General features: G+C 35.7%; 2 protein-coding genes across 2 annotated transcripts in view; both read left to right on the top strand.

Annotated features, from left to right (window-relative positions):
• LOC101563650 (zinc finger protein 699) overlaps positions 1-26,066 on the top strand; it is a 959,136-nt gene that overhangs the window by 517,549 nt on the left and 415,521 nt on the right. The window lies entirely within an intron of this gene.
• Positions 14,898-15,893, top strand: LOC101567620 (olfactory receptor 7D4-like). Its single transcript, XM_004633026.1, has one exon. It carries the CDS (start codon positions 14,898-14,900, stop codon positions 15,891-15,893), a length of 996 nt encoding a protein of 331 aa, XP_004633083.1.

The following is a 26,066-nucleotide window of genomic DNA, read 5'->3' as shown; positions in this document are numbered from 1 at the left end:
ATATATATATATATTGCCAGAATTTGTAAAGGCTAAATCTTGCAAAAATTGCAAGGGCCTATTAACCAAGGAATGGGTAAGAAGGATGCGCCTGTTTTTCTACAGTGTAGTACCACTCAGCCATAGAAAGGTTAAACTTGAGTCACTTCTAGGTAAATTGATGCACCTTGAGACTATACTCTTAAGCAAAATAAATTGGATACATATATGTAATTATTACATTTTTTTCTCTGCTGTGAGACACCAAAGGGTAAAAAAGGACCCAAGTGTATAATAAGTATTGTAAAATAAGAAGAAGTTGTTCAAAAGAAAGAAAAATTGACACAGTTGGCCAAGTATACGGCTTTGGAAGTACTTGAGACTAGGAAAACAGCTCAGCCAGAGGAACTAGGTGATGTCTCATCTCTCTTACACACTGGAATGGGCAGCCAGCATGAAAAACACCTGGATCTTGTTGTATAATGTGCAACTCTCAAAGTTCTCAGGGGAAAGGATGGCAAGAGGATGGAAAAATTAAATAAACAAAAAGCTGAGGTCAAGTGGAGCCCTCTCGTCATCTGTAAGGAAAATAACTGATCAACCACTATAGTGGATTTATTTATACTCTCAGGAGGTAGATGTCAATTTCAACCCCTCAATCCAGCAACTTTGTATGGCTCATCTGAGCACCTCAAGTTCTTGGAGCTGGAACAAATTGTTTTCATTGCTGGTTTGGGAGGTATTTGTTCTTGGGCTGGTCTTGCCTCACCTGGACATATATGATCAACTTACAGCTTCAGGAACTCTCTACAGGGACTCAGCAGCCAGCTTGGTCAGAGGAATCCAGGTACCTGGCTCATCCATTGACACCTCTGAACCAGGCCACCAGGTGATGAAAGCCACACAGTAAGACCTGGACTAGAATGTATATGAAGGACAGGTCAGGTTAGTGGGATAGAAAGGTCTAAAATAAGAGCCCACAGGTGGTATTTAGTTGAGCCAGGGTTGTGCTTAGGGACAAAGATACATGAGTGTGTAGCACTGCCCCTCTTTAAAAAAATATATTTTATCTGGATTCGTCTTTGCTTTATTTTTTTATTTTTCCCTTTGCTTTATTCTCATTTTTTTTCTTTTTTGATTTTATTGCTTTAATCCTGTACCCTAAACACAGAGACCAAGTTATAATGATCACTGAAATGCTCCTTCATTGTTTCATTTCTGCCGACTTCTCTAGTTACCCAAACCTTGTGTGACCATATTTTGTCCTCCAGCCTTGCTACTTCCACTCTAGGTATTTTTATCTTACATAACATCCTCCCTAAATTTCCATACCAGAGAGTAAATCCACTCTAAAAAAGGGAACACTTTGCATACAAATTCCTAATATATGACTGTTTGTATTATATGATCACAGACATTGACCTATGTTTGAAAGTACAAAATCTACTTCCATCTCTCAATAAACTAGGAAATTAGGACTTTGTGACAGGCATAAACCAAGAATCTTCCATACACAGAAGATATCTCTAAAGAACAGACTTTTCTAGAGAGGCCTTAATACTAGTTATATAACTAACTAATACCAAAAATGACAAGGCTCTTCACAGAAAACAAACTGAAGTTTTTTTGAAGTAGAAAATGAAAGGACAAAAGAACAAAATGAAATCTCAAACATCCTATCTACCCAGAGCAAATCCAAGAGATACGGATATGGAAAACAACTGGAAATTGCATACATGAATTTTCCAAAACAATAAAATGTTTACTTTAAACTAAGGAAAAAATTCCACAAAGGTATAGAGAAAACAGATCAGAAGTAATCTCTCCAATAAAAGAAGAAATGACAAACATGATGAGATAATTGTTCAGCATATCTAAAGAAACCATAGATTTAAAACCACAGAACAGTCCTAGCCCAGGCCCAGTGAGTGTGTGGGAGAGCTTGTGGCTACGCTGCGCGGGCAGGACCTACTGGTCCCAGTTCAGGTGCAACACGGGTGAGACCCCTTCCACCCCCTTGGGACACCACACACCACTATGCAGCACCTCCTCCACCCCGCCCGCTGAGTAGGAATTTCTGCCGCGTTCCAGGAACCCCCAGATCAAGTCCTGATCCAGGCTTGGTGAGTGTGTGGGAGGGCTGCCTCTACCCCTATTCCACCTTGTCCCCTCCAGACTCAGCTCAGGCCTGGTACACAGGCCTGGGTGAAACCCTGCAGCTGCAATCCCTGCAGAAAGTGTAGGGGACAGAACCACCCAACTAGTCCAGGAGCAGAACATCTTGCCACAGGTGCACAACAGGTTCACCCCCAAGGGCAGCAAAAGGAAGGAGCTGAGCACAGCAGCCAAACCCAAGCCAGGCACAGCTTGATAAATCCAAACTTTGTAGATCTACACCTGAACTTCAGTAGGTGCTAAGGCTACAACTGCAACAAAGATCTACAACAAAGTCAGAAGACAGTGCTATACAAAATGAAAATGAGAAGGAGAAAAATGCAATCTCAGACTCCAAACTCACCCATAACAAGTGCAGAGGACACTAACAAAGAACAAATTGGGAATAACAGCTGAAAGCAATGAATCAACAGCTTCTGAAATAAAGAAACAGCTGCAGAAAGGTATAGAGGAACTCAGATTGGAAATTAAAAAAAAAAGAAATGCCTGAATTAATAACATCTGCAGTAAAGAATCAAATGCAGAAACATATGGAGGAATCCCAATGCCCACCCAGAACAAGTGCAGAGGACACCAGCTCAGCTCAAATGTATGAATTAATAGTGTTGCTAGTAAATAAACAACAGCAGAAAGTCATAGAGGAACTCAGAGCGGAATTCTTTTCTGAAATAAGAAAAGAATTCTCAGAACTCATAGCATCTGAAGTAAAGAATCAACTACAGAATCATAGGGAGGAAACCCAAACTGAAAAAACACTGCAGTAAAAGAATTTATAACTGCCTCTAAATAAGACATTGATAAAAAAATATAAAGGAGTTTAGAAAAATGACGGATTCCTTCAATGAGCAATACAGGAAAGAAATAGATCGCATGAAGCAGATTCAAAAAGATATAGAGGAAATTAAAATCTCAATCACAAGCTTGCAAAACAGTTTAAGTGAAACTGAAGACAGAGTTTCAGATCTTGAAGATGCTGGTGCAGCTAGTGAAAAGATAAGAAAAAATCTGTTATAAACAACTAGGATGCAGGAAAAAAATAATTCATCACCTGCAAGATGATGCAAAGATGAACAATGTGAGACTAATAGGCATCAGTTAGAAAGAAGGAGTCAATATAAATGACATTAAAAAAGTATGGGCAGAAGTAATAGCAGAAAACTTCCCAAATATGAGGAAACAATCTGATATTCAGGTAACTGAAGCATACAGAAGGCCAAGTAACCTGAACCCTATGAAAAACACACCGAGACATATAATAGTCAAGATCCCAGAAATTCAGCACAAGAATAATGTACTGAAAGCCACTAGAGAAAAGAAGCAGACCACATTCAAAGGAAAAGCCATCAGAATTACGGCCGACTTCACAAACCATGCAGGCAAGAAGAGCATGGAGCAGAGTACTTCAAGTCTTTTATGAGAACAAATTCCAACCCAGACTGTTACACCCTGAAAAACTCTCTTTCAAGTTTGATGGAGAAGTGAAATACTTCCATGACAAAGAACAGCTAAAGAATTTCATGATGAAATAAACATCAGAGCAGAAATGAATGCAACTGTGACTAGAAAAACAATACAAAAAAATTCAGTAATTAAATAGTTGGTTGACAAAATAAATAAAATTAATAAACCCCAGCTATTTTTCCCTAAAAATAAATAAAAACCACTCAAAATCATGCAATCAGGAACAAAAAAAAAGGTGAAATGACTATCAATGCTGTTAGATTATCGACATCTATTTCAAGGGCGATGGAGACAGCTCAGCAGTCTAAGTGCCAGGCTAGCCAAGTGCAGTGACTGGGGTTCAACCCTTGACACCACATGCCATGCAGACTCCACCCCAAGTGTGCTGAACCAGCCACTAGACTGGGCAGGCGTTGTGGTGTATGCCTGTAGACCCAGTGCTGAGGAGGCTGAAACAGGTGAATCATTATGAGGCCCACTTGTGTACTGAGACCCTGTAGAAAATACATAATTTTTTTAAAAAAGCACTTAAATCTACTTCAAAAATGTTACTGTCACAAGATGAAAAAATAGAAGAAGTGGAAACATGAATTACCAAAACTAACTCAAAGGGTATAGAAGTTTTAAATAACAAAATATCAGTTAACGAAATTGAAAGAATAAAAACTTACCAACAAGTCTGGGTGTGAATAACATATCATGTCTGCATCTTGTACAGCAAATAACCACTAGGAAGAGAGTATGCAATGTGTTAATTTTTGAAACTGCCCTATTAATTTGATTTGAAACTATCTCATTGCTATTTGTTTCTCAATAAAATTATGGGGAAAAACATAAAGATCAGAAATGAAAGCAAAAGAAAAAAAAAAAAAGGTCTGGGTGTGGTGGAACATGTCTGTAATCCCAGCGCTGGGGTGCTGAAAACAAGAGGATAACTAGGAGTCTGACCTACATAGTGAGACCATGCACAAAATAAAATAAATAAATAAATAAATAAATAAATAAATAAATAAATAAATAAGTAAATTTACCAAGAAAAGCCCTGGTCTAGATGTATTGATGACTAAATTCTACAAGCATTTGAGATATGAACTAATGCCAATAATTCTCAAATTCTTCGATGAATTTGAAAGGGAAGCAATTATCCCTACTCATTCCTGGAGGCAAATATTACACTAATAGGAAAACCTGTGACAGAATGAACCAAAAAAGGGAACTATATGCCAACCCTATAAATGAGCATAGATGCAACAATCCTCAGTAAGATAATATCCAATGTAATGCAACATAGATGATAGATAGATAGATAGATAGATAGATAGATAGATAGATAGATGATTAACAAGGGCAAGGTATAAATCATAACAGAGTATGATTCATCTTCATAATTCAGGGATGGCAGAATATGCAAATCAATAAATGCAATATATCACATGAAAAAACTGAAAGACAAAACACATATAATTTTTTTTGGTAATTTTGCTGAGAAACAAATAGCAATGAGAGAATTTCAAAACCGATTAGTAGGACAGTCTCAATAATTAATACATTATATAATGTTGTCTTACTGGTTATTCATTGTACAAGATGCAGACATGATATCCTGTCCACAAACACTATTACAGCAAATCTTTGTATTCACTGAATTAAGAGAAAGTAGGTGTATATCTATCCTAACCATTTTGAATATACAGATACAAAATGGTCCTTCATTTGTGCCACCATTTTTTGTTTAGTTTTGTCAAAGAAGGGTATTCCATATCATTGAAATATTTTAGGTGCTTGAATTCAGCAAAATATTACAATATATTTCAATAGTCCATAATAGTAGTGGCTTTTTTCTAGGACTGGCAATGTCAGAAGTTGTTGACTTGAGCCTTGTACAGCTCAGCATATTAAAGTAAAACCACATAATCTTCATGGATGCACAAAAAGATTTTTACAAAGTCCAGTGCTCATTTATTTATATAAAATCCCTATACATATTAAGAATAGATGGTCTTTTTCATCTAATAAAACCTATCTATGACAAATCAATAGACAACATCACACTATATGAACAAAAAAATGAAAGCTGTCAATCTACAATAAAGAACAAGACAAGAAAGTCCACTGTCAACACTAATAGCCAGAGAATCACACACCTGAATGTCTGCATTAATAGTGTCTGAAGTAAAGAAACAACTGCAGAAAGGTATAGAGGAACACAGATCAGAAATAAACTCTAAAACAAAAACAATCTCTGAATTAATATCATCTGAAGCAAAGAATGAAAAGCAGAAACATATACAGGAAATCAGATCATAAATACTCTGTGAAGCAAAATAATTACTAACTGCTTCTTAAGAAGACAGTGATAAAAATAGAGATTAGAAAAACGATGGACTCAATGAATGAGCAATTAAGAAAGAAATATATCACATGAAGCAGAGTCAAAGAGACATACAGGAACTTAAAATTTCAATCACAAGCTTGCAAAACCGTTTGAGTGAAAGTGAAGACAGAGTTTCAGATCTTGAAGACACTGCTTCAGCTAGTTAAAAGGTAAGAAAAGATCTCTTAAAAACACCTAAGATGCAGGACAAAATAATTCATCACCTGCAAGATGATGCAAAGATGAAAGTGAGATTAAAAGGAATCAATGAGAATGGAGTCAATACAAATGACATAAAAAGAATATGGGCAGAAGGAATAGCAGAAAACTTCCCAAATATTGGGGAAAAATCTGATGCTCAGATAACTGAAGAGCACAGAACTCCAAAGAACATCAACCCAATTAAAAACACAGAGACATATAATACTCAAGATCCCAGAAATCCAGCACAAGAATAATATACTGAAAGCAGATAGAGAAAAGAAACAGATCACACTTAAACCCATCAGAATAACAGCGGACTTCTCTTCACAAACCATGAAGTAAAGAAGAGCATGGAGAAGAGTACTTCAAGTGTTCTATGAAAACAAATTCCAGTCCAGGCTACTATACCCTACAAAACTCTCTTTCAAGTTTGATGGAGAAGTGAAATACTCTCATGACAAAGAACAATGAAAGAATTTCATGATGACAAAGCCAAACCTACAGATTACTAAAAGGTGTTCTAGAGAGGGACTAAACTGATCAGAATTCCATGAATGAGAATAGAAGGAGCCTACTAAATAGGGCAAACAATTAAACACATGACAAAAAGGAATAAACAACAGCAGGTAAATAACATATCAATCATAAGTCAATAATTTCAATTATAACCATTAATGTACATGGATTCAATTCACCAATAAAAAGAAATAGACTGGTACAGTGGATTAGGAAAAAATCCAACAATATGCTGTATAAAAGAAACACACTTAACACAAAGAAATTCATAGACTGAAAGTCAAAGGATGGAAAATAATACTACACACCCCAGCACCTCAGAAAAAAGCAGAGGCAACAATCCTGTTCTCAGACAGTCTCAATATGAAACCAAGAATGTGAAATAAAGAAGGTCACTATATACTGGTTAGGGAGGAAATTCAAGACGAAGCTGTAGCACTCGTGAAAATGTACACACCAAACATGGGAGCACCCAACTATGTAAGACAAATCTTAATGGACATGAAAAATCTAATATCCAATTAGACAATCTTAACAGGAGACTTTAACATCCCCTTATTCCAAAAAGATAAGTCAAGCAGACAAAAAATTAGCAAAGAAGTAGCAGAACTGAACCAGAACTTGGAACAACTGAATATCGTGGACATATACAGAGTGTTTCACCCAACCACATCTGAATACACATTTTTTCAGCTGTACAGGGGTCCGTTTGTAAAATAGACCACATACTAGTGCATAGGTCATTCTTAGGCATATGCAAGAAAACAGAAATTATACTATGCATATTATCTAACCACAGAAGAGTGAAACTACAAATACATGATTAAATAAACCATAAAAAGCCCATAAATACATGAAAATTAACACTTGAGGGAAAATACCAGGTCCATGTTATGCCTAAGATGTTTGATATTCAGACAAATAATGAGGTTAAGCTCAAATGCCTACGCTATAAGGTAATAATTTCATTAAACTTGTCTTCTGGAGAGTTAACAACTTAAGTTTGCAGACCAAAAATTAGAGAAAAAGAAGGGCCACAAGGACAGTCAACATTTTGACCCTAGCCTTTCAAGGTCAGTGAGGACTCAGAACCTAAGAGAACTTGTACTGTAACATCATGTAACTCAGTGTTGTCTCAAATTTTTTGATCAAAGAGATTATATAGCCACAGAGAAAAGTGATCAATGATGTAGATTATGCCTAAGAGGAATCACATGGAGAGAAAACATTCTCACAGTTTCTCACAGTAAGCGAACTGGTCAAGCAATGGCCGTGACTCATCCACATGACTGACATTGACAAAAGATCTACAAACTGCGATACAGGGCTTCAGGGTAAATCCTGAGGGGATTCGACTTACCTTGTCAGATACAAAAGTTACATTTCTTGATATATAGGTCTTACTTTAACTTGGTCTTAACCATCCAGCAGAAAAGTACACTAATGAGGTATGAAAAGTAAAGTCATATTAATATGCTGAGCTGCAAAGGGCTCAAGTCAAAAACTTCTGACAGGTGCTGGGGAGATGGCTCAGTGGAATGAGCACTTCCCTGGCAAGTTCAAGGGCCTGAGTTCAATCCCAGGTTCCGCAAAATAAATAAATAAATAAATAAATAAATAAATAAATACTTCTGACTTTGCCAGTCCTATGGATAACCAACTACTAATATGGATTACTGGACTATGTTGGATTATTTTGCTGAATTCACACACCTACAATATTTAAATGGCAATGGAATACCCATCTCTGACAAAACTAAACAAAAAAAGGGATACAAATGAAGGACCATTTTGTATCTGTATATACAAAATAGGATAAATATACAGCTACCTTGTCTTAGTTAAATGAGAGGAAAGATTTTTACTAATTGTGTTTGCACAGGATATCATGTCTGCATCTTGTACTATGAATAACCACTACAAAGACAACAATATGCAATGTATTAATTTTTGAAACTGTCCTACTAATCGGATTTCAAACTTTCTCATTGCTATTTGTTTCTCAATAAGATTAATGGAAAAAATGAAAGAACTGAAATGAAGAAAAGGAGAAATGAAGGAAGGGAGATATATGGATATATATAGTAGCTAAGACAAGTGTACTACTTTCTATTAGTACATTGAAAGGAATAAATACTGCTTATATTGTTTGATCAATTTTTCATGCCCATATCTTATAACCTGAGCAACTGCATTGAATGTAACAAGATACAATATGATAAACATTAATTTCCTAACTTTTTGAAATTCTGTATCATTTTTATGATCTTTTCTCACTTAAAAATCAATTTTTTAAAGAAAGAGCATAAAATAGGACTGCTATATAATGCACTGAGCTCACAACTGAATACAGTTTCAAAACACACGACACTAATTGTTGAAGTCTTATCTTCTGCACTTCCATGTTTGTTGAAGTCAATCTCATCATGGGCAAGTTTAGGAAATTAGGAATCAATCTAGAGCTTCACATGTGCATGGTGAATGGATATAGAAAACATGTATTATTCTGGCATGATAAAGAAGAAAATCTTATAATTACCCCAGGGAACACTATTTTAAGTGAAATAAGACAGACATTGCAAGATAACTATTACACAATATTACCTATGTGGAATTTTAAAAGTTGATCTCAAAGAAATATGGAGGGATGGTTGTACCTGAAGTCTAGAGAAGATGGAGATGAAGAGAAAGAATTGGAAAGTTTTGGTCAAAGCACATGAAATTCCAGGGAAATAGGATGAACTCAAGTATCTACTGTATAACATGATGATTATAGTTTATGAATATATTTTGCATTGTAGAAAAGTTCTAAATGGACATTGTCTCATCACAAAAATTATAACTAGAGTGATATATATGTTAAGTTTCTAGAATTCACCATTTCTCAATGCACTATACAGTGCTTATAGACACAATGTTTTTTAAGCCTAAACAGATTTATATGTGGGGTAAAATGAATAAGTTTGGTAAAAGGAAATAATATAGAGACAGGTGGAAATGCCTTCTTTTATACCTTGGAGATAGCAAGTGATCCATTAAGTCTTCATCATAGAAAGCATAGATGGTTCCTTGAATTGAAGCCTTGCACAAATTATTCTTTCCTTAGAGGCCACTTGCCCCTTGTAAGCTTTACTTCAAACAACACAAAGTTGTTTCCCTTAGAAATAACGAATTTGTATCATTCTAATATGCCATGCAAGGATACAAAATTACTAACAATTTTCCATCTGCTACTATTTTGTACCCCTAGGGAGCTGAATTGTTTAGAGACTGAAAAGACAATAGAACGTTTCATTAATTAAGACATCTGAGACTTAAAACACTTAAATGGAAGGAATTTTAGATGTATCCTTTATCCCTTCCTCTGTCATGTTGAAGACCAGTCTTTGTGAAAGTTCCAATGGGCTCTGCAGAAAACCTTCATAGAGAAGAGAAAGCATCAGGGATAATGTCAAAAGGGATTAGTCTCTTAGTCAATGCTGCTTGAATTAAAGGAAATCAGGACAGAACATGGGTCTGGTTTTTGTTCCTTTAGTCAGTGAACCAGAGTCCTTGTACATACAAGAGATTTTAGCTCTCAGGAATAAGTCTTTTCTAACTATTTTTGTTTATCTCTCCCACCTTTGAAATAAGGATGGTTTCCCATTAATTTATAGTCTGGAGTCTGCAAACTTCATTCTCTATACAGATTTTATGCTCCCGTCAGTTTTCCTGCATATGATTATTTATAAACTACTCACTGAAGATCTATTATGCACAAGGTATTGTCAATTTCAATTTACCTGGGTAGGGGGTATTCTATCCTAGTACTTAACTATTTGTTCTGTTATATTTGATGAACTGATAGCTATTAATATTATATTTATTGCACCTTAGTGCCTACAAAAATCTACCAATGACAAAATTGCTTCTGAGTTACAAAGCTCAGTCCCATTGTATTGTTTTGTATTAAATATCCTTTGAAATGATCAGAAAAACAATGACTTTAACAACTATCATGACATGCTCAAAAACATAACACAAGTAGTACAACATCCGAATATAAATTTCCTTAGGGATTTGTGAAAATAACCATTCTCTTTTTGTGTAGAAAATTGTCCTTGGTTTTATTTGTTTGGTTATCTTTTGTTTCCTTCTTTATTAATATTAATCTTATTGAGAAACAAATAGCAATGAGACAATTTCAAAATTGATTAATAAGACTGTTTCAATAATTAATGCATTGTACATTGTAAACTTCTTAGTGATTATCCATAGTAAAAGATGCAGGTATGATATCCTGCCTGCTGTATATCTATCCTAACTATTCTGCATATAAAGATGCAAAATGGTCCTTCCTTTGTATCCCCTTTTTTGTTTAGCAGGGTCAGAGATGGGCATTCCATTGCCATCTAAATACTGTAGGTCTGTGAATTCAGCAAAACAATCCAACACAGTCCAGCAGTCCACAATAATAGTGGGCTATCCATAGGACTGGTAATGTCAGAAGTTGTTGACTTGAGCCTTTCACAGCTCAGAATATTAATATGGGTTTATTTTATATACCTCATTTTTATACTTTTCTGCTGAATGGTTAAGACCAAGATAAAGCAAGACCTATATAACAAGAAATGCAACTTTTGTATCTGATAAGGTCAGTCAAGTACCCTTCAGGATTAACCCTGTAACCCTATACCTCAGTTTGTAGATCCTTTGTCAGTGTCAGCCATGTGGATGAGTCACGGCCATTGCTTGACCAATTTTCTCTCTGTGAAAGCCTGAAAGAATGTTTTCTCTCCTGGAGATTCTCCTTACGCACACTCTACATCATTGATCACGTTGCTCTGTGGCCCCATAATCTCCTTGATCAGAAAATTTGGGACTCAACTGAGTTACATGATGTTACAGTATAGGTTTTCCTATGTCCTGGGTCTTCACTGACCTTTAAAGGCTAGGGTCAAAATGTTGGCTGTCCTTGCAGCACTTGTATTTCTCTAATTTTTGGTCTGTAAACTTAGGTTTCTAACCCTCCGGAAGAGAAGCTTATTATTACTCTGCAACATATGCACTTGGGTTGAACCTCATTATCTGCCTGAATATCAAACATCCTAGGCATAACATGGAACACATACCTTCCATCAAGTATTGATATGTTAAACTTTAAGTCCCTACAGAATATGGAGAAAAAAATTTAAATGAAAAATATTTTTAAAATATGAATAAAAAGTTACATATTTTCACACAGAAATCTAGAAATCCAATCATATACAGCATTATAGCAGGACAGTCCTGCTATAATGACATTCTTTTTTCTTGTGTCTTTTTTTTCATTCATTGCCCTTTAAAAAAAAAAGTAAACATTTAATTGAGAGACAGTATGGAACAGTTGGTATGTCATGGCATGCAGTACATATTTAGAAGACCAGAATGACAGGCATTCCAAGCGTGACCCTTCTATTACACATTGTTATCTTCAGTGCAGCTGCTTGGTTCACAGGTATCAGCATATACAGTTAGTCTGGGTGAGAATCCTACCAACTAACTGCTAGTTTCAAAGACCTGCTGATGTTTCTCAGCATCATTGCCTTACCCATCTTATGCATATAAATGTATGGCTTTTCCCCTTTCATGTTTCCCAGATTTTTCTCCTTGCCCTCTCCTCATTGTCCTATTCTCATGTTCTTGCTTTCCTTTTAATTGTGTTATACCTTTCTATTTGTATTTCTTCTTTTGAGTTCTTATTCTAGGGAGACTATACGATATTTACACATGTGGATCTGGTTTTTTGTTTCCTTATAGACCATCATCCATGATTGCTAATCACTGTGAGGGCTTCTAGACATTCTCAATTGTGTAGAGATCTAATATTTAGGACTTGTATTGATTGACCTAATGTCATGAGTTATGTTAACAAACAACTTTATGTTAGGTACATTTTTATTGTTAGAATTAATATGTTGTTCATGTTTTCATTTACAAGAGATGTAGGGTCAGTGACATATCTGAACAAACTAAATGCTTTATAGGCAATCAGAGGCCTGGGCACACAGAGCCACGGACTGAGTCTAGGCGTACTGGAGCATGCCTGGTGTAGTGGCACACACCTGTATTCTCATTGCTGGGGAGGCTGAAAACAAGAGGATCACTAGGAGTCTGAGCTGTGTAGTGAGACCCTGTTTTTAAAAAAAAGAGAGTTAAAGGTAAATCTATTTCATTTAACCTTACAGATTATGTTTGTGCCTACTTGCACATATACCATCACCTTGAAGATTATTTCTTGCTATATATTCGTATTGATTTCGATCATTATTATGCACCCAGTATTTTATATTTTAATATATGAAAATTAACAGCTGTCATGTAAGTATCTGGAAAGACAAGTGATAAGACTAAATTTCCACAATATTAAATCAAGAAACATGAATTTATCAGTGAGAGACATTAAACAACAATAAAAAAGTAAAGAACATCTACTACAGACCTCATACACTTCTGTCCTTTTCAACAGTTACCTTTGGTTCACTGTCACACTGGTCTCTCAAATCCTCTTACACCAATCTCTCATTTTATACTGAAACTACATCAGCTTAACCCAGCCATGAATATTTCATGTGTCATTTATTCCCATTATTAACAGACCCCAAAATCCTATCTTAAAAAAGCATCTATTTGTTTTTCCACAATAAATTATATTTCAAAAAAATAAATTATATTTCAATAATGTTTTCTATCTCTAACTAGTTTCCAATCTATAAGTATTAATAATGCTGGCTCTATTTAGATCTTGGAGATTGTAAAGATTTTCCCCAAATTTTAAATTAACCAATGAAGACACTAAGATTTTTCAGTTTACAGAAATCTTGAATATTTTCACAAATCCATCAGATGAACTTTAACAATTAACTGCTAATTTTAATGTGATGTGTACCCACTTGAGAGCATACACACATAGTTCTACACTATCAAATATGACCATACTTAATTTTAATTGTAATATGGCTTTGTTTCTCCATTCAATCCGTTTCTCAAAGACATCTTATGAAAGAAGAATCCATAGGGATTGTCCTGATTAGAAATGCTACATGTTGTAAAGAAAATGATTCCACCCATGGTGGGTACCCTATCATAGATAGATCCTGCTAAATGATATCCATGAAAGATAGATTTCTTCTTATGTCAATAAGCTCACATTTCTATTCTTTTTTTATCCTGCGTCATGTTTATTTGCATGAAGAGCATTTGAGGGCACCAGCTCTCCAGTGATAGCACCCCAGGGTCATATCAGTCCCTTTGTTTTCACATCAGCAGATAAGAGGCTTTTACTGTGGACCTTTTACAGGAGCCTGGACACCTTTGGAAGGAAGCTCACATTTCTGAAATAACCATCATGTATCATGGAGAGCACAAAAGAAAAATTATAGCAACATTCCAAATAATTTCTTTATTCAATCATATCATGTACCGAATATTTATAATTCAGGATGGAGAGCTAAAATGTTTATGGCTAAGCAAGTTTAAATAGATTTCTCAGACTCATATAGATACCTCAGAGGATCAATTTCTGTTCTATCAAGTCTTATGAAACAAGCAAATTGCTAGATCACGCTCTTTAGCATTGGGAGAAGTACATGCCCAAAATAATTGCTAAATATAAGAAAATAATAAGCATTATAGCTACCACTTATGCGTGATTACATTATACACAAATACATTTTTTAATTATCAACATCAGTATTATAATAGCAATAATTATCACATTTGTGGAAAAAAAAACCAAAGATGGTTACATGTCATGTCAGTAGAAATTGTTACAATATAGAATAAAAACAGAGTTATAAATGTTTCATCATTGTTATGTAAACTTTAGACTTCAAAATATAGGTACTCTCAAGCAAAATATATAAGACATCTTCAAATGCCCTGGGAGTGTTAGAACAAAGAAGAAAGTGATTGATGTCAATAAATTCAAGGGTAAATAACGCTTGGGTAGAAAAATAGATATAGTTCTCCTTAGTTATAAAGCTTGAATACTTATAAATATTTGAAAGCAAAATATCCTTTCTCTTTCCTATACAAATCACTGTAAAGAGAGAAAATCATGGAGTGTGACAGACTCTAAACTATAGTGATAACGTGAAGTGTTAGCTATTTAAACTTTAGTTACAAGTTTTCCAAACATGTTTGCTTCCTAAGGAGCAAAACTATTGACATGGAGGGAGAAAATCACACAAGGACATCGCAGTTCATTCTCCTGGGCCTCTCACAGGATCCTGAACTTCAACCCCTTCTCTTTGCACTGTTCCTCTCCATGTATCTACTCACGGTGCTCGGGAACCTGCTCATCATCCTGGCTGTCAGTTCCGACTCCCACCTGCACACCCCCATGTACTTTTTTCTCTCCAACCTGTCCTTTGTGGACATCTGTTTCACCTCCACCACAGTGCCAAAGATGTCGGTGAACATCAAGGCACACAACCATGACATCTCCTACATGGAATGTCTCACTCAGGTATATTTTTCTATGCTTTTTGCTGGCATGGATGATTTTCTACTCACTGTGATGGCCTATGATCGCTTTATAGCCATCTGTCACCCCCTTAACTACACAATCATCATGAGTCATCAACACTGTAGTCTTCTGGTTCTGATGTCTTGGCTTATTATTGCCTGGATCTCCCTTATTCAAATCCTATTGATGAAGCCACTGACCTTCCGCCTAGGCACGAAAATCCCTCACTTCTTCTGTGAATTAGCTCAGGTTCTCAAAGTGGCCAGCTCTGATACCCTTATCAATAATGTCATCTTGCTTGTAGCAACAGCCCTGTTCTGTGTGTTTCCCATGACTGGGATCCTCTTCTCCTATTCTCAGGTCATTTCTTCCTTAATTAGGATGTCCTCCTCCACAAGCAGGTATAAAGCATTTTCAACTTGTGGGGCTCACCTCTGTGTGGTCTCCTTGTTCTACGGAACAGCACTTGGGGTGTACCTCAGTTCTTCTGGTACCCATTCTTCCCAGACAAGCATTATTGCCTCTGTGATGTACACTGTGGTGACCCCCATGCTGAACCCCTTCATCTACAGCCTGAGGAACAAGGATGTGAAGGGAGCCCTGGGAAGACTCCTCAGCACAACAGTGTCTTGTCTTTCATGGAGTACTGACCTCAGAAGAAAACAGACATTGTGGTTCCTTAGACAAGCACTGTGAGTTTCAATATGCCAGCTCCATTCATCTCCAAAGATACCTTTCTTCATTTATTCTATCCAGGAGCTTTTAGAGCTCTGTTGTACATGCTTTTAATTATTTCTCCTTAACAACTTTTGCATTGTTCCTTCCTAAGTTTTCTACTGTACTCTTCATGTTCCAATGATGACCCCTTGCTTCTATTTTGTATGTATGAGTGATACTTCTGAATATGATGGTCTATGACTGCCAAGTAGCCCTGTCTTGTTTCTTCTACAATAAAGTGACCATTAACCCTCATTCTTGTGGCATAGCTTTGTTTTTATATTTCAAGCATTCGAATATACTGCAGCACAACTTGAGTGCATCACAATTGACATTGCAGTGTGTGGAAATTGCTAATTTCTTATGCCACCCCTCTTAGTCCTTAATGTTGCCTGTTTTCATACTTTTGTCAAATAAATCATCGTGTATTTTATTGGTGCCTTCTTTATATTTATTATCTCTAGTATCTTCATTATTACCATAAAATCATTTTCTTCATTTTGAGAAAGCCAACATTAACAGGAAGTGCAGAACTCTGCCCTACAGGGGGTTCTCATTATTCAATTGTTTGCTTAATTTATGGAATGAGTTTTACAGTGTACATTGATTCCTCATTACTATATTATTGTGTCAAACACAATGCAGTTGCCTCGGTGATGTATAGTTTGAATTTCTTCAACAGCTTCAGAAAGAAGAAACGTGAAAAGTGCCATAAAGAATTTCCACAACACGGTAGTATAAGTGTACTACCTTTGTTATGTTATTTGTATGTGGATTTCAACCTTCAAAGAAATTGAACAAGTGTTCTTGTAAATCAGACTTCCTTGGTCACAGTATGCTTGTACTTTGTGTGATGTTACATTCTCATTATGTTTTGCAACACAAATAGTCAAGATTGAATGGTGGATAAATTGAAAAATCTTTAAATGAGAAAAAATGTTGGCTGCTGACGGATGAAAATTTAATGCAAATATATTGCATCCATGCATGTATAACAATGTGAATTTATTTAAATTATTAAACCATGAACATAAACAATGATGAATGCATGAATTTTTAATGTATATTTCACAGCAATAGGCAATGTAAATAACACAAGGATGGATTTATTATTGTTTTATATATATTTTATATTAACTTTTTAGAGAAAGAAATAGGCTGCAGACAGGTCGAAAACAGGTTACTACGATAGTTACAATAATTAACACGTTGCATATTTTTGTTTCCACAGTAGTTATCATAGTACAAACTGCAGATAGGATATGTTGTCTAAACACTATTAGTACAAATCTTTCTGCTCATTGAACTAAGAGAAAGTAGCTATGTATCTATCCTATTTTGTATAAACAGATATATATTTTTCACTACAAAATGCTACTTTATTTATAATCCCCTTTTTTTGCTTATTTTTGTCAGAGATGGGTATTCCATTGCCATTCAAATATTGTAGGTATGTGAATACAGCAAAGTAATCTAATATAGTCCAGTAGTACATAATAGTAGTGGCTTATCCGCGTGACTGGCAAAGTCAGAAGTTGTTGACTTCAGCCTTTTACAACTCAACATAATAATATGACTTTACTATTTATACCTCACTTTTATACTTTTCTGCTGGATTGTTAAGACCAAGATAAAACAAGACTTACATAGCAAAAAATAAATTTTTTTTATCTGACAAGGTCAGTCAAATAACCTCAGGATTTACCCCGAAAACCTGAACAACAGTTTGTAAATCTTTGTCAGTGTAGTCATGTGGATGAGTCATGACCATTGCTTGACAGATTTGCTCTTTGTGAAAGCCTGAGAGAATGTTTCCTCTCCATGTGACTCTCCTTAGGCACACTCTACATCGTCACTTTCCTCTGTAGCCCCATAATCTCCTTAAAAAGAAAATTGGGGATACCACTAAGGTACAGGATGTCACAGTACAGGTTCACGTATTACTGAGTCCTCATTGACCATGAAATGCTAGTGCCAAAATGTTGGTTATTCCTGTGACCCTTGTTTTTCTTTAATTTTTGGTCTGCAGACTGAAGTTGTTAACCCTCCAGAAGAGAAGCTAAATGATATTACTACCCTACAACATAGGTAATAAATGATATTCTAGAGAGAAAAAAAAAATGACAAGGATGCCACCAATGAGAACAGAAAGAAACTACCAAATAGGGCAAGCAATTAGACACAGAAGAAAAAGAGGTAAATAACAGCAAATAAATTACATGTCAATCATAAGTCAATACATCACAATTATAATCATCAATGTAAATAGACTCAATTCACCAATTAAGAGAAATAGACTGGCACAGAGGACTAGGAAGCAAAATCCAAAAATATGCTGTATGCAAGAAGCACACTTAAATCAGAAAGAAATCCATAGGCTGAAAGTCAAGGGGTGGAAAATAATACTACACCCTCCAGCACCTCAGTAAAAAGCAGGGCTAGTAATCCTGCACTCAGACAGTGTCAACTTCAAACCAAGAATGAGCAAATGAAATAAAGAAGGAACTACATACTGATTAGGGGGAAAATACAAGAGGAAGAGGTAACACTCATAAATATGTATGCACTGAACATGGAATAACCCAGCTATATAAGACAAATCACAATGGACATCAAAAATATAATATCCAATACCACAATCTTAACATGGGACCTTAACACCTCCTTATTCCAAAAATATAGGACAAGCAGACAAAAAATTGGCAAAGAAGTAGCAGAACTAAACCAGAATTTGGAAGAAATGGACTTAGTGAACATATACAGAGTGTTCCACCCAGCCACAGTTTTTTTTTCAGCTGAACATGGAACATTTACTAAAATAATCCACATACTCATCCATAGGTCATGCTTCAGTCATGTAAGAAAACAGAAATTAACCCATGCATATTATCTGACCACAGTGCAATAAAAACTGGAAATAAATGATAAAGGAAACCAGAATTGACCCACAAATACATGAAAATTAAACAACCCCTTCCTCAACAATGAGTCACAGATGAAATTTAACAAGAAATTAAACGAAATATACAATTCAATGAAAATTCAAGGAAAACATATAGGAATTTATGGGATGCAATGAAAGCAGTTTTTAGATGGAAATTTATATCTGTGAACTCACTAATTAGGAAAAAAGAAATGAAATGAAATACCCTAATGCTGCAACTCAAACATCTAGAAAAGGAACAACAAACCAAACCCAAAGCCGAAAGACAAGAGGAAATTATAAAAATTAGAGCAGAAATTACTTCACTCAAGATGAAGAAAGCAATTCAAAGATTAAAGAATCAAAAAGCTGGTTCTTTGAAAGAATAAATGAAATTGATAAGCACCTAGCTAACTCCATCTGAAAGACAAAAAAAAATTTTCAAATACAAGCAACAAGGAATGAAAAGGGTGCAATTACCAGAGACCCAGTGGAAATTGAGAATATCATCAATACCTACCTTGAGAAGTTTTACTCTCACAGAATAGAACACATAGAAGAAATAGACAGATTCCTACAAAGGTGCAAATTACCAAAACTGAAACAAGAAAATATAACAACTCTCAATAATCCCATAACAGACAATGAAGTATGAAATGTAATTTATTTATTTTTTTTAAATATTTATTTATTTATTTATTTATTTATTTATTTATTTATTTATTTTGTGTGTGTGTGTGTGTGTGTGTGTGTGTGTGTGTGTGTGTGTGTGGCCAGCTCAGCCCACCAGGGGGCGGGGCTGGCTGGCATGTGGTGCTGGGGGATTGAACCGCGGTCCCTGTGCTTTGCTTAGCTTAGCTTGTTCTGAGTAGGTGCTTTAGACCACTCAGCCTTCTCACCAGCCCCATGAAATGTAATTTAAAAAAAAAAAAAAACACCGACAAAGTAAAGTCCAGGTCTGGATGGATTCATAGCTGAATTCTACAAGAAATTTATAGAAGATAAAATTCCTACACTCCTCAAACTCTTCAAAGAAATTGAAAAGGAAGCAATCCTCCCAAAATCATTCCTGGAGGCAAGTATTATACTGACACCAAAACCAGGGAAAGATGCAACTAAAAATGAGAACTGCAGACAATCTTCTTCATGAACATAGATGCAAAAATCCTCAGTAAAATACTAGCAAATAGAATACAGAAAATCATCAAGATTATATACCACTAACAGGTAGCATTCATCCCAGGGAAGCAAGTTTGGTTCGATATACACAAATCTATAAATGTAATACACTATATCAATAGAACCAAATTCAAACACCACATGATCATTTCAATGGATGCAGAAAAGGCTTTTGCCAAACTCCAACACTCATTCACTTTCAAAGTCCCATGATAAAAAGTCATTTGTGACAACCCAACAGTTAATACAATTCTAAATGGGGAAAAACTGAAATCCTTTACACTCAGATCTGGTACAAGATAAGGATGTCCTCTATCACGACTCCTATTCAATATGGTTTTGGAATCATTAGCTAGATCTGTTAGACAAAAGAGAGAAATAAAATGAATAAGAATAGGTAAAGAAGAAATTAAACTTTCATTATTTGCAGATGACATGATACTTTACTTGGAATACACAAACAACTTCACCAAGAAGCTACTAGAATTAATACATAAATTCAGTAGAATAGCAGGATACAAAGTCAATACCTAAAAGTCAACAGCATACCTATACACAGATAACAAACACACTGAGAGGGAAATTACAGAAACAATATCTTTTACAATAGCACTGTGAAAATTGAAATACTTAGAAATTAACCTAACTAAAGAAGTCAAAGATCTATTCAATGAAAGAAGTCAAAGATCTGTTTTCTACAGTACTCTGAAAAAAGAAACTGTAGAAGATTTCAGAAAATGGAAAAATATTCCCTGTACTGCATAGGAAGAACCAACATTATGAAAATAGCCATACTCCAAAAGTGTTATACAGATTTAATGAAATCCCTATCAAAATACCACCAACATACTTCCCAAGCCTAGAGAAATCATTCCTAAAATTTATTTGGAACCAGAAAAGGCCTAGAATATCAAATGCAATTCTGGCAACAAAGACAAGGCAGGAGGAATTACAATTCCTGACTTGAAATTATACCACAAAGCTACTGTGATCATATCACCATGATATTGGCAACATAATAGACCTGAGGATCAATGGAATAGATTGGGAGATGCAGAAGCAACTACAAATACATTCAGCCACTTTTTCTTCTACATGCATTTGGACAGTGATGCAGGATGTGCATTTTTCCAAACATTTTCTAAGCACTACTCATGGATTATGAAGGAAGTCATAATGATGCTGAGGACTGGCACATTAATTGTAATATCAAAAAGTATTATTATAGGAATCTTGTACTGCTGCTGGGTAAGACAAGTTTCTATACTTTCTGTCCATTAAATTCTTAACAAATTGCATTTTTTGTTTAAAATATGTGTTAATGAGGATTTCTAAAATTTAGGTGCTAAGGTTTATGTTTTTTAAAAAGGAATCTTCAACTTTATTTATAAATTCAGTCAAACAGAAAAACTCATTAGTTTATGGAAAAAACTCTTTGGTATATGAACCATGGTAATTTTCCATTGATGAAAAGTGGTTTAAAAACAAAAAAAAAGAAAAGTGGTTTTTACTGGGAATTTCTTAGCAACAGTTCTGGTGAAGAAAGTAGACTTCCCATCATCAAGCAAATAAATGTTACATAAACTAAATATTTTGTCATCATATTGAACAGGTGAAAAGGATACAGAAAGCAAATTTACAGACAGATTTAAATTAAAATTTTCAAATGAATTTGCATGAATTTAGTATACATTATAATAAACTGAATAGATGCAATTACATATTTATACCAACTGTTCAAAGTGCTTAAGAACTCTTTTAAAATATACCATAAAATATCCTCCTCAAACACCACTAAATGGTTTGTGTTCTAAACTGATTGTTTCATTTCAACTCTGTAGTCTTTCTCTAAGCATTTTTTCCTACATCATTGTTATGTTTAAAGATAATAAAAAGTAGTTCTAAAACAGCCATTAGAAACAATACAGAATTTCACTAAAGAAAATACTAGGAATTCAATAATAATGCATTACACACACACACACACACACACACACACACACACACACACACACACCAGATCACTAGATCCTATTTGCGGCCAGCACACAGTCCCTTCTTGTTAAGGACCATCCCCCTGCTCAGGAGATACTCATTCCAACAAGTACTCAGGCCCCACGTGTGTAGGGGACTGCCTGCCCACTCCCTGGAATCTCCTCTATCAGACAGGGTGTGGAACCCTGTGGCAGAACTCCCTGCAAAGAAGATAGGGGCAAGACCCACCCAGCTAATCCATTAGCTGAACAACTTGCCAGAGGAGCCCAGCGGGTTCACTTGAATGGGCTGCAGCAGGAAAAAGCAGAGGACAGCAGCCACACCAAAGCCAGGCCCATCAGGATGAGTTTGAACTTAGTAGATCCTAGACCCAGTAAGGTGAGACACTTTGCTAGACCTAGATCTATAAGAGCATCCTCTAACTTTCCCTCTTGATCAAGGGAATGGGCAACAGGTAACCAGGATGAACTAGTCTGCCTGGAAGACTCCAGGTACACCTAAGGAGAGCCACATGGAGAGAAAACATTCCCTCAGGCTTTCACAGAGAGCAAATTGGTCAAGCAATGGCCATGACTAATCCACATGGCTGACACTGAGAAATTTCTTAAAAGAGATATTACGTGATTGAAAGACAAATGAGTCATTGTTAACAAGGGAAATAAGGAATATTGTACAATGAGAAAATGTCCAGTTGCCCTATCAAATGAGAGCTTGGTAAAAGAAAAAATTGGAGAGACTAATGAGATAGAGAACAGAGAACAAGGCTCAGAGGGTCGGTGTGTGAGGCTGAAGATAGAACTTTCTGTTTCCTTCGTTAATGTCTCTGTCACATTGATGAATTCATGCCTGTGGGAGTGAGGTTTTGACAGTTTTGTCAGATCATTTGTCTTTCCACATGTTTGCATGACACCAGTCACATAATATATGCTGAACAAATACAAATATATGATGCATAATAATTATGCAAAGCAAAATATCAATATATTACAGTAAATTGTCTTCAAACAGTTGGTATCCCTAAAAATAGGCACGCACTTGAACAGTAAAGTAAGACACATTTGCATTTCTTTTAAAAGAATAACACTCAATACTAATTCTGAGAATAAAACCTGCTCAACATAAGGAAGTTGGGATCCCAGTTGTTGATCTCATCTTATTGAAAAGTTTCAGCATATCAAATAAAATCACCAACAAAGTGAAAGGCAACTCACAAATTGGGGAGAATGTCTTAACCAGCAGTCACTCAGACAAAGGATTTCTACCTAGAATATATAAAGAATTTAAAGGGCTGGCCAAATAGCTCAACAGATTAAATCTCCTGCAAGCAGGTGCAGGGGCTAGGGGTTCGATCCCTGGGCCTGCCATACCTGTCCCACCCCTGGGGCCAGCTGAGATGGCAATTGAGTCTGAGCATGGTGGCTTTCACCTGTAATAGCAGCTCTTGGGAGGCTGTGAACAAGCAGATCACTACGAGTCCGATCTAGTAGTGAGACCCTGAACGCCCTGTAGACCCTTCCCTCCACCCCACAAAAGATGAACCCTGGGACATAGCTCAGTAGAATAAGCACTTGCCTGGCAAGTGCAGGGTCCTGAGTTCAATCCCTGGTACCAAAAAAAAATCCCAAAATTCAAAGACCCAACCCCAAAAACAGACAACATGAGTGCTGACAAATATGTGGAAGAACTCCAAATGAAAAAAAAAAAATTCTACATACATAAGACTTTTGAAAATACTTAGAAAATTACTCATGTAGAAAAGACCCATAGAGGGGCTTGGGATATAGCTCAGTAGCAGAATCTCCTGCCTGGCAATCACAAGATCTTGCATTTCATCCCTGGTACAAAAAAAGAAAAGAGCTATAGAAATATAAAATATTGATGTCGATATAATTTTCAGAAAGCATACTCAAAGATGGAAATATCCTGAAGTGTATTAATTTTGTAGTCTTCAGTAACATATAAATATCTGTTCTATGTCTATAATCTTTCTATGAGAAAATTACATCTTTTTTTTTCTTTTTTTGGTACCGGGCATTAAACTCAGAACCCTGTGCTTGCCAGGCAAGCACTTATTCTACTGAGCTATCTCCCTGGGCACAAAAAAATTGCATCTTTTTAAGAATTAAAAAATGGACAACAGAGATGAATACACATTTCTCACATGAAGAAATACAAATGAAAAATAAATACATGAGAAATGTTCCACAGCACTGGTCATTTAAGAAATGCAAATTAAAACAACCCTGAGCTTCCATCTCACCCCAGAAATAATGGCTACCATAAAGAAATCAATCAATCTCAAATGATAGAGAGACTATGGGAGAAAAAGGAACCGTTCTCCAGTGTTGGAAGGAATGTAGACAGGTATTATCTCTATGAAAATCAGTGTGGAGAATTAGACTTAGAATAAGACTTCTAATTAAAATAAGACTTCTAATACCAAAAACTAGGATTAGAAATCTTATTCAACCCACATAATCCTCATTTGGGAATTTTCCCAGAAAAACTAAAAACATCATACCACCATGATCTATGTGCACCCATGTTGGTAGCAGCACAATTTGTCATAGCTAAATCTTGGAAACTACCCAAATGCCCATCAACTGTGGAATGGATAACAAAGATGTAGTATTTTTATACAATTGAGTATTACCCAGCTATAAATAAAGGTTAAACTTGAGGCTTTCCTAGGTAAGTGAATGAAACTATAGGCTATAGTCATAAGTGAAATAAATCAGACCCATATATGTAAACATCATATTGTCTCCCTAGTATAAAAACCTGAAAGAGTAAATGAAATCTCAAAAGAACAAGAGGTACTGTGAAAGAGAGAGAATCTGTTCAGTGGAAAGGAAAACTTATGATGCAAAAAAGGACAAAATAAAGAAGGCAAAAGGACATACTTATTGTATTGGTCAGGGTTTTACTTAGACGAACAGATATTAACACAAGATATACAGTGTATAAGGGATTACAAGATTAGCATACAACAGTCAGCCACAGAGTCTGATGAGGGAACGTGCAGAGGGCGTCTGCACACCCCAGACTGAAGAATTCAGTCCCAAGGTCTGAAACTCACTGCGGTGCTCCGTGCAAGTCTCTATTTCTCAGTAAATGGGTCTACGATGGAAAAATGAAGAGTCTGTTATAGACGCTGAAGAGTCTGCGATGGAAAGTGAAGAATCCAAGCTGGAGGCCAAAGAGTTTGCGCTTCAAGCCAGGCAATGAAGTCCAAGCCAAATGCAAAGACTGAAGTTTTTCTGACGAAGTGGAACACTGACTACTTCCTCAGCCCCTTTATATGGTCTCTTTGTGCTGAGTCACTCTGGAGGCTGAACCAGTTGTGCCCCAGGACAGGACCCCCACCAGCTGGAATTCTGCGAGGAGTCATCTGACCAAGTTGACACAATGTGTCAACCACTGAACATTTTTCTTTACCTATTTGACAATACATTAAGTAACGTCTAATTGATCATTTTTTCTAATTTTGAAATCATGTTATTTGTTTTATAGCTAAATAGTATGTTTAGCTCTTATGGGATTGGTTGGTTTGTTTGTTTGTTTGTTTGTTTGTTTGTTTGTTTGTTGGAACCAGGGATTGAACTCAGACCCTTGCGCTTGCCAGGGAAACACTTATTGTACTGAGCCATGTCCCCGGTCCCACTTATGTATTTTGGAACTGAACCCTTACCATATTTATAGTTTGCAAACATCTTGAAGTTTAGGTTGTCTTCTCAATCTGTAGACTTACTTTTTATTGTGCTGAAGCATTGTGCATGTGTTATTCTTTGGTTCTATTTTCATTTTTGTTGCCAGTAATTATGGTTTTATTGTTTTATTTGTTTTTTGTTTTTTGCTTTCATTTTTATTAATTTTATTGAGAAACAAATAACAATGAGACAGTTTCAAAACAGGTTAGTAGGACAGTTACAATAATTAATACATTGTGTATTATTGTCTTTGTAGTGTTATTCATAGTACAAGTTGCAGACATGATATCCTGTCCAAACACTATTAGTACAAATCTTTCTTCTTATTGAATTAAGAGAAAGTAG

The sequence above is a fragment of the Octodon degus genome, unplaced genomic scaffold, assembly GCF_000260255.1.
Source record: "Octodon degus isolate 3935 unplaced genomic scaffold, OctDeg1.0 scaffold00050, whole genome shotgun sequence".
In the NCBI taxonomy this organism is placed as follows: Eukaryota; Metazoa; Chordata; class Mammalia; order Rodentia; family Octodontidae; genus Octodon; species Octodon degus.
The sequence above is the reverse complement of the archived record's forward strand: the minus strand, read 5'-3'. Positions and strand labels throughout refer to the sequence as shown.